Source organism: Eretmochelys imbricata, chromosome 14 (genome assembly GCF_965152235.1).
Source record: "Eretmochelys imbricata isolate rEreImb1 chromosome 14, rEreImb1.hap1, whole genome shotgun sequence".
In the NCBI taxonomy this organism is placed as follows: Eukaryota; Metazoa; Chordata; order Testudines; family Cheloniidae; genus Eretmochelys; species Eretmochelys imbricata.
Genome location: NC_135585.1, coordinates 42,123,246 through 42,133,691, shown reverse-complemented (window position 1 = coordinate 42,133,691; position 10,446 = coordinate 42,123,246). Strand labels below are relative to the sequence as shown.

The 10,446-nt window shown below is 42.5% G+C and overlaps 1 protein-coding gene across 1 annotated transcript; it reads left to right on the top strand.

Annotated features, from left to right (window-relative positions):
* The first annotated feature begins 2,420 nt into the window (after nucleotides 1–2,420).
* LOC144274459 (olfactory receptor 14A16-like) lies at nucleotides 2,421–3,374 on the top strand. The gene has a single exon (XM_077833299.1). It carries the CDS (start codon nucleotides 2,421–2,423, stop codon nucleotides 3,372–3,374), a length of 954 nt encoding a protein of 317 aa, XP_077689425.1.
* Nucleotides 3,375–10,446: the final 7,072 nt, after the last annotated feature.

Here is a 10,446-nt window from a genome sequence, read left to right as displayed (position 1 = left end):
TGGATGGGCTATTACCAGCAGGAGAGTGAGTTTGTGTGTGGCGGGCGCGGAGGGTGAGAAAACCTGGATTTGTGCTGGAAATGGCCCAACTTGATTATCATACACATTGTAAGGAGAGTGATCACTTTAGATAAGCTATTACTAGCAGGAGAGTGGGGTGGGAGGAGGTATTGTTTCATGGTCTCTGTGTATATAATGTCTTCTGCAGTTTCCACAGTATGCATCCGATGAAGTGAGCTGTAGCTCACGAAAGCTTATGCTCAAATAAATTGGTTAGTCTCTAAGGTGCCACAAGTACTCCTTTTCTTTTTGCGAATACAGACTAACACGGCTGTTATTCTGAAACCTGTCATTATAGGAAGACACAATCCATCCCCAAAAGAGTTCACATTCAAAGTACACAAGACAGACAAAGGGAAGGGGAGGAAAGAGAGGCAGCAGTGACTGCTCCATGGTCACAAAGTGACAGAGTAAAGACTAGAACCGAAGTCTCCTGACTCAAACAGCACAGAAATAAAGTCACGGAGGGGAATCACACAACAAAGCCCGTTGCCAACTGTGCCCACATATCTATTCAGGGGACACCATCAAAGGGCCTAATAACATCAGCCACACTATCAGAGGCTCGTTCACCTGCACATCCACCAATGTGATATATGCCATCATGTGCCAGCAATGCCCCTCTGCCATGTACATTGGTCAAACTGGACAGTCTCTACGTAAAAGAATAAATGGACACAAATCAGATGTCAAGAATTATAACATTCATAAACCAGTCGGAGAACACTTCAATCTCTCTGGTCACGCAATTACAGACATGAAGGTCGCTATCTTACAACAAAAAAACTTCAAATCCAGACTCCAGCGAGAAACTGCTGAATTGGAATTCATTTGCAAATTGGATACTATTAATTTAGGCTTAAATAGAGACTGGGAGTGGCTAAGTCATTATGCAAGGTCGCCTATTTCCCCTTGTTTTTTCCTACCCCTCCCCCCCCCAGACATTCTGGTTAAACTTGGATTTATGCTGGAAATGGCCCACCTTGATTATCATGCACATTGTAAGGAGAGTGGTCAGTTTGGATGAGCTATTGCCAGCAGGAGAGTGAGTTTGTGTGTGTATGGGGGTGGGGGGGTGAGAAAACCTGGATTTGTGCTGGAAATGGCCCAACTTGATTATCATGCACATTGAAGGGAGAGTGGTCGCTTTGGATAAGCTATTACCAGCAGGAGAGTGAGTTTTTGTGTGTGTGTTTTTTTGAAAAAAGGGGGTGGTGGGGGTGAGAAAACCTGTATTTGTGCTGGAAATGGCCCACCTTGATTTTCATACACATTGTGTGGAGAGTGGTCACTTTGGATAAGCTATTACCAGCAGGAGAGTGAGTTTTTGTGTGTGGTTTTTGGAGGTGGGTGGGGGGGTGAGAAAACCTGGATTTGTGCTGGAAATGGCCCACCTTGATTATCATACACATTTTAAAGAGAATGGTCACTTTGGATGGGCTATTAGCAGCAGGAGAGTGAGTTTGCGGGGGGGGGGGGGGGCGCGGAGGGTGAGAAAACCTGGATTTGTGCTGGAAATGGCCCAACTTCATGATCACTTTAGATAAGCTATTACCAGCAAGAGAGTGGGGTGGGAGAAGGTATTGTTTCATGGTCTCTGTGTATATAATGTCTTCTGCAGTTTCCACAGTATGCATCCGATGAAGTGAGCTGTAGCTCACGAAAGCTCATGCTCAAATAAATTGGTTAGTCTCTAAGGTGCCACAAGTACTCCTTTTCTTTTTACAACCTAGCAGTAACTGAGCGATGTGACCAGCCCACCATCACCCAGCAGTGGGAGTGCAGCTGGGATCTGGTGCCATAAATCAACGTGTAAGTAGGCATCAGGCGGTATGTGGGATGTTGGGGTGGAATCATCACAGAAAAGCTGCCATGCGGGAAGCTGGGTGATTCTGTGCTGTATTTCTCAGTTAAGTGGGAATCAGACTGTGCTGGCATTTTAGTAGTGAGTTGAGTTGGCCAAGTTGTGAGCCTGCTGTCTGTAGCAATAGGGGCATAATTTTGGCTCAAATTGTTGGATTTGGGTTGTACTTTGTTCCATCTTTCATCCTGCATTTGATCAAGCCACATCTTGGGCCAAATCCTCAGATGGTGTAAACTGACCCAGCTCCAGTGACTTTAAGGGAGCGATGCCAATTTACACTCCTGTCATAACGCACCAGAGTCGTGCGTTGGTTGTGAGTGGTGAGGCGCTCTCACTATTCCAGTCAATGGAAGTGACAAGTGCTGTACACCTTTGACATTCACACCATGAGATATCATGGAGAGGGGAATCAGAGTCATTCCCTCTCTCACTATAACCCTGACCATTGCTCTTGTCCTTCCCTCCACAGCCATCACACGATGAACTAAGAAAGAAAATGTCCAACCGAACCACCGTGACCGAGTTCCTTCTCCTGGGATTCTTTGATGTTCGAGAGCTGCAGATTTTGCATTTCATGGTGTTTCTAGTGCTTTACCTGGCAGCCCTGACAGGGAATCTTCTCATCATCACAGCCATAGCTCTTGACCACCACCTTCACACCCCCATGTACTTCTTCCTGATGAGTTTGTCCATCCTAGACCTCGGCACCATCTCCGTCACCATCCCCAAATCTATGGCCAATTCCCTTATGAACACCAGGTCCATTTCCTATTCTGGATGTGTCGCCCAAGTCTTTTTCTTCATCTTCTTTGCTGAAGCCGACTTTGTCTTACTCACCATCATGGCCTACGATCGATACATCGCCATCTGCAAACCACTGCACTATGAGACTATAATGAACAGGAGAGCTTGTGTCCAAATGGCAGCCATTGCCTGGATCAGTGTAATCCTCTATTCTTCATTGCATACCGGGAACACATTTTCGATAACCTTCTGTGGAGGCAACATGGTGGATCAGTTCTTCTGTGAAATCCCCCAGCTACTCAAGCTCGCCTGCTCTAACTCGTACTTCAATGAAGTTGGGGTTATTGAATTTAGTGTGTGTTTAACTCTAAGTTGCTTTGTTTTTATAATTGTGACATATGTTCAGATCTTGACCACGGTATTGAGAATCCCCTCTGAGCAGGGCCGACATAAAACCTTCTCCACATGCCTTCCTCACCTCATTGTAATTTCCATGTTTATTTCCACTGTTGTCTTTGCCTACATGAAACCCATCTCCAGCTCTCCGTCAGCTCTTGATCTCGTGGTGGCTGTTCTCTATTCTGTGCTGCTGCCAGAGATGAATCCGATCATCTACAGCATAAAGAACAAGGAAATCAAAGCTTCCCTGAGGAAACTGACTGGGTGGAGGTTATTCAACAAGAATAAAATGTCTGCGTTTCTCTGATGAACATGGTTTTATCTGTGTTGTTTTAGCAAATACAATCAACTGATGACATTACTGTCCCCATAAGAATATGGTGTGTGATTTTTTTATGCAAAATGCTGTCTGTATAGTGGTAAATCCACACTAACTCCACTAAGTCAGTGGAGTTCTTCTCAGTTTATACCAGTATAAGTAAGATGAAAATCTATCGATCTCATGCTTTTATACTGCCACCCCTCACCATGTTTTCATAGATTCATAGATATTTAGGTCAGAAGGGACCATTATGATCATCTAGTCTGACCTCCTGCACAACGCAGGCCACAGAATTTCACCCACCACTCCTACAAAAAAAAACCTCACACCTATATCTGTGCTATTGAAGTCCTCAAATTGTAGTTTAAAGACCTCAAGGAGCAGAGAATCCTCCAGCAAGTGACCCGTGCCCCATGCTACAGAGGAGTACCTTCCACATAAAATCAGTAGCCATTAGACTTCACGGAGTCTCTGGTTCTTCTCCTTTTTGGGGGTCAAAACTTTGCTTGGGGTATGATAGCTTTTAGGTTTCTGTTTGCTGATGTGACAGAGTGGGATATGGCAGCATCAGATCATGAACTCTGTGTTTTGCTATCTGGGTAAATATTGACATGGTGACTGCAGAAGTCTGGGCTTGTTCAATAGCCGTCTATTGCTCTTTGTTCATGGCAGCTCTCCTCCTACCTGAGAAAGGTGCCCGCTACTTTGCTGAAGGACTGTCACTCAGAGAAATCAAGACTGAAGTCTGGGGCCTTTGATTTTTGTTGCCTTTCACCTACAGGCCCTGCTGCATGGAACAAGTCTTTTGCTATATAGGGAGTCTGCAAGTGATGGGGGGAGGGGGGAGCATGGCTGGTGGGTCTGGAAGTCTTAATTTTAGCACATGACAAAGAGACAGGGGATGTATTTAAGTGCAGAGTCCTACCCTGTGTCAGGTGCCAGCCATAATCCCATGTAAGAAGGACTTGCAGGAGTTCGTTCTATCTAATCTAATCTATCCATCTATCGTAGGATTCCACACTGTCACCCAACACCATGCTATCTGAGCACCTTCCACATAAAATCGGGAGCCATAGCAAAGCCCCTAGTAGACCCTGAGGAGCCAGAGACTCCATTCCTTTTTTTGTTCTTCCCCTCAGGGTAAAAAATATGATTGTGGTATCAGTGCAGTTGTTTGGTTCTTGCTTCTTTCTCAGATTTTTTAAATTTTATTTTAGGGGTTTTTTTGTTTTTTTTTACTGGTGGATTGATTTGTTTCTTTATGAGGTGGGAGTGCCTGGGGACAGGAGCGCTGGAAGCTCCCTAGAAGTGGGGGGGCCACCGACACCTGAACCAAGGCCCCACCCCCATACGGCCTCTTCCCCCGAAGCCCCACCCTCGTGCCGCCTCTTCCCCTCAAGGCCCTTCCCCACGCTTGCTCCTCTCTGCCCCCTCCCCACCATCGCTCACCCTTAAGGCCAGTAAAAAGTGGGAGAACATACCCCTCCCACTTTTAAAAGTGATGGGGCCATGGCCCCCTGCCCCCCCACCCCCATCTCCATTCTGGTTCCTCTGCCTGGGGAGAGGCTGAGTGTTTGGATAGACAGTGTTGTCAGTGTTTTCTCATTTATTGGGCGTGCCCGTATGTCATCTCCTTGATGGGGTTTTCCAAGCAACGGGTGAAGTAACATCTGTATTGGCCCAATTTCTCTTGTTGGGAGAGACAAATTTCCAAGCTTACGCAGAGCTCTTCTTCGGGTTTGGGACAGGTGTTCAGAATGTCACAGCTAAATACAAGTTTCAGAGTGGTAGCCGTATTAGTCTGTATCAGCACGTTTTAAATTTTCATCCAGATTTGAGATAAAAAACAATTTCAAAATATTGGAATTTCCTCTACAATGAAAATTCCAACCAGCTCTAATTAGGCCTGGGACTTCCAAAGATGCCAAAGGGACATAGGTGCAAAAATTCTATTAAAACTCTCTCAAGTTCCTTTGTTAAACCCAGCCTACGTCTTTACCTCCTTTGAAATCCCCAGCCTTAATAAGTAAAACACTTTCCAAAAGGTAGGGGGATACAAAGGTAAAAGTTAAAGTTTATTTACACTCTGATGATAAGACTGGTCTAGATATAAATAAACAAAAATACAAATAAGTCAGGCATCAAGGGCAAGATATGTAAAGGTATTCAGGAACCTAGTGGGATTCTCAAAAGCATCTAGGCATCTATCACCCATTAAAATGAACAGTTCCTATCAACAGTTATGTTTTGAGAACTATCAGTTAGCCAGTTTTTAATCAATTTACTATTGTTTTTGTGTAGTGTTATTTTTAAATAGTGTGATGTTACCCTGAATCAAACCTTTAGAAAAATGCAAGTCTATCACATCAATACCATTGCCTTTAACAATCAGAAATGTCACAGTCAAATCAAGTTCATTTGATAAAAAACATTCTGTGAAAACATATTGATCACCATTAATTGAAATTCTTTCGCCCTTGTAATTCCTTTTTGTTGAAAAATGACCATTTTCAAAAATAAAAATTTTTGTAAAGAACTGTTGATTTAGTGATTTTTTTTTCTTTTTTTAATTCAATTTTTCATTTCAATTTTTGACCACATTTCAACGGAAAACTTTATAAAAAAACATGATTGAATTGTTTCCATTTACCAATATGTAGGACCCCCAAACTTAGAACCCTTAAAAAGGGAAATAAATTTGATTTTTTGAAATTCTTCACTAATTAAAAAAAAAAATCCACCATCGTTGTTCATCATTCTTTATTTCCTGCATGTTGTTCTTTAGTCTGCTGTTTAATAATTTTTCAGCTATTGAACCAAGGAACAGACACAATGTCGTGTGAGTTGGCCAACCAGTCATACATCACAGATAATGAAAACTCTGGAGTTGCTACAAATTTAAACTTAGGACAAACTTCTGAGTGCAAATTCAGTGTCACTAAGGTCTTCATCCTGCACACGCTTTATGCACAAGTTTTCTTTCCTAGTGTGAATAGTCCCATTAGAGTCAAGTGGACGACTCAAAATAATATAATTTAGCACTTGAGTGAGGATCTCAGGATGGGGGCCTAAATGTGAATTGCTAAAAGTAATGTCTACATAGGGCCTGATCGAAAGGCCATTTAATTCAGTTGAAAGATGTTCATTCATGCCAATGGGACCTCTCGAGAGATTTTAAGGGACAGATTTTCAAAAGTATTTGTAGCTACCACTGAAATCAATGGGATTTTGGTGCCTCATCTGCTGAAGTGCTTTGGAAAAGCCCACTAAACAACTATCTGCATCTTTAGACATCTAAATATCTTCGAAAATATGCCCCTTAGGAGCTCACGTCCAGTAGATTTTGAATAAAAATTAGGCTCCTAGAAACCACATCTTTCATGGTGTTTAGGGGCCAATCTGAATCTTTAGGTGCCTAAATTCCTTTGCAAATCTGGCCCTTAGGCACTTCTGAACATTTTACCCAAATACCAAAGTTGTAAATGTAAAACTGGAACCAGGATTAAAAGAACAACAACAAGGACGGTTACTACCAAAGGGAACATGAGCACAGGCTGAGAATCAGACCCAGTAACATCTAAGCCATTCAAAAACAACTTCATGGCCCACTGAATACCTTCCATAAAGGCTCCTTCATCTCTTTGTTTCTCAGACTGTCAATGAAGAGGTTGAACAGCGGAGTTACAATAGTATTCAAAGTGTTGACAGTCTTGTTCATGTCCAAGGCATTCTGTCTGGAAGGCCTGACATACAGGAAGATGGTGGAGCTGTACCATATAATCACAAGAGTGAGAGGGGAAGAGCAAGTGGAAAAGGCCTTTTGCTGGCCTTGGGCTGACGGGATTCTCAGTATGGTGGAGAGGGTGTAAATGTAGGAGAAGAGTTATTGAACATAATCCCAGGATGACGATGATCGAGATGATAAAAGCTGCCATCTCAATCACATAGGTGTCTGGGCAGGAGAGAACGATTAAGGAATCCATGCTGCAGGAGAAATGAGTAATGACATTAGTGCCACAGAAGGACAATCTAACTCTCAGAGATTCTGGGATAGAAATAGCCAGGAAACTACACATCCAGGAGCCAAAGGCCAGCTGAGCAGACAAGGTGCTGTTCATGATGGTGCTATAGTGCAATGGGTAGCAAATAGCCAGATAGCAGTCATAGGCCATGGCAGAGAAGAGGAAATACTCTGTGCCCCCCAGGAAGAAAATGAAGTCCATCTGCAGGATGCAGCTACTAAAGGGGATGGTTCTGCTTTTCCCCAGGAAAATCTCAATGGTCTTGGGAACACAGGCTGTGGTGTATCATATCTCCAGCAAGGAGAGGTTGCAAAGGAAGAAGTACATGGGGGTGCGGAGTTGATGGCTGGCCCTCACTAGAACTAGGATGGCAACATTTCCTGCAACTGTCAGGACATACATCATGGTAAGCACCACAAAAAGAGAGATCTGCAAATATTAACTACGGGGGAAGCCCAGAAGGATAAATTCCTATATCCTGGAGTAGATTTCCTTCTCTATTCCAGTCACAGGCTCCATCTGTCAAGATACAAGAGATCATAATTAAGGAGAAGCTTTGTTACATGGATTGTTAGACATCACAGGTATAATTTTCAAGGGTGCCTGTCAAGATTCCTTCCCCACTCTGAACTCCAGGGTACAGATGTGGGGACCTGCATGAAAGACCCCCTAAGCTTATTCTTACCAGCTGAGGTTAAAAAAATTCCCCAAGGTACAAACATTGCCTTGTCCTTGAACCCTATGCTGCCACCACCAAGCATGTTACACAAACTACAGGGAAAGAGCCCACTTGGAGACGTCTTCCCCCAAGGTATCCCCCCAAGCCCTACACCCCCTTTCCTAGGAAAGGCTTGATCAAATCCTCACCAATTTGTACATGTGAACACAGACCCAAACCCTTGGAACTTAAGAACAATGAAAAAGCAATCAGGTTCTTAAAAGAAGAATTTTAATGAAAGAAAAGGTAAAAGAATCACCTCTGTAAAATCAGGATGGTAAATACCTTACAGGGTAATCAGATTCAAAACATAGAGCATCCCTCTAGGCAAAACCTTAAGTTACAAAAAGACCCAAAACCAGGAATATACATTCCATTCAGCACAGCCTATTTTACCAGCCATTAAACAAAAGGAAATCTAACGCATTCCTAGCTAGAGTACTGACTAACTTTTTACAGGAGTTCTGAGCTGCATTCCTGATCTGTTCCCAGCAAAGGCATCACACAGACAGACAGACAGACCCTTTGTTCCTCCCCCTCCAGCTTTGAAAGTATCTTGTCTCCTCATTGGTCATTTTGGTCAGGTGCCAGCAAGGTTATCTTAACTTCTTAGCCCTTTACAGGTGAAAGGGTTTTGCCTCTGTCCAAGAGGGATTTATAGCACTGTATGCAGAAAGGTGGTTACCCTTCCCTTTATATTTATGGCAGTGCTTAAACGATATAGAAGCCTAAATCCCATTACAAAATCATGTAAGTTGCTTAGGAGCCTAAGAGCTAGAGTTTCAAAAGTGTTTAGATGTCAACGGTGCAGACTGACAAAAATGCTTAAGCAGGTTAGGCACCTAATGTGGTTAGGTGTTTTTGAAAATCCCGCTGAGCATCTATCTGAAGCTTTAGACATCTTCATACTTTTGAAAATCTGGCTCTGAAAGATTAAAGCTCTTTTGAAAATTGGATGTAGGCTCTCAAGCCACCCAGGGCCAGATTTTAAATGGTATTTAGGCATGTAGTGGGATTTTCAAAAACACCAAGGCACCTAAACTCATTGGTTTCATTGATTCATAGATTGCAAAGCCAGAAGGGACCATTGTGATCATCTAGTCTGACCTTCTGTATAACACAGGACATAGATCTTCTCCAAAATAATTTGTAGAGCAGATCTTTTAGAGAAACATCCAATCTTGATTGAAAAATTCTCAGTGATGGAGAATCCACCATAACCATTAGTAAATTGCTCCAAAACTTAATTACTCTCACTGTACGCCTTATTTCCAGTCTGATTTTGCCTAGCTTAAACTTCCAGCCATTGTATGGTGTTATCCCTTTCTATGCTAGACTGAAGAGACCATGAAGGAATTTATAGACTGTGGTTAATTCACCCATTTACCTTCTTTTTGTTAAGCTAAATAGATTGAGCTCCTTGAGTCTGTCACTATAAGGCGTGCTTCCTAAACTTTTAATCATTCTCATGGCTCTTCTCTGAACCCTCTCCAATTGATCAACATTCTTTTTGAATTGTTGACACGAGAACTGGACGTAGTCTTTTTCCTCTTTATGCATCCAAGAATTGCATTAGTCCTTTTGGCACAGCATCACCCTGGGAGCTCATGTTCAGCTGATTATCCACCATGACCACCAAATCTTTTTCAGAATCACTGTTTCCCACAATAGAGTTCCACATCCTGCAAGTATGTCTTACATGCTTTGTTCCTAGATGTAGACATTCACATTTAGCCATAGTAAAATCATATTGTTTGCTTGCGCCCAGCTTACCAAGCGATCCAGATTGCTCTGTAACCCTGTCCTCTTCATTATTAACTACTTCCTCAATTTTGTGTCATTTGCTAACTTTATCAGTGATGAGTTTATGTCATCTTCCATATCATTAAAAAATGTTAAATAGAGTTAGGATATGAACAGAACCCTCTTGGACCCCACTGGAAACATACCTGTTCCAAGACAATTCCCTTTAACAATTACATTTTGAGACCTAACCGTGAGCCAGCTTTTAGTCCATGTATTGTGTGCCATGTTATTTTTGTATCCTTCTAGTTGTTTAGTCAAAATGTCAGGCAGTACCAACTCAAATGCCATAGAGAAGTCTATTATATCAGCACTATTGCCTTTATCAATCACAATTGTAATGTCATCAAAAATGATACCTAGTTAGTTTGACAGGATCTATTTACCATAAACCCATGTTAAATGACATTAATTATATTACTTTATTTCTTTATTAATTGAGTCCCTTATCAGTGTAACGATGCTGGTTCTGGCGGGACCCAACGGAGAGTGCCCATTCAGGACAAATTGCTTC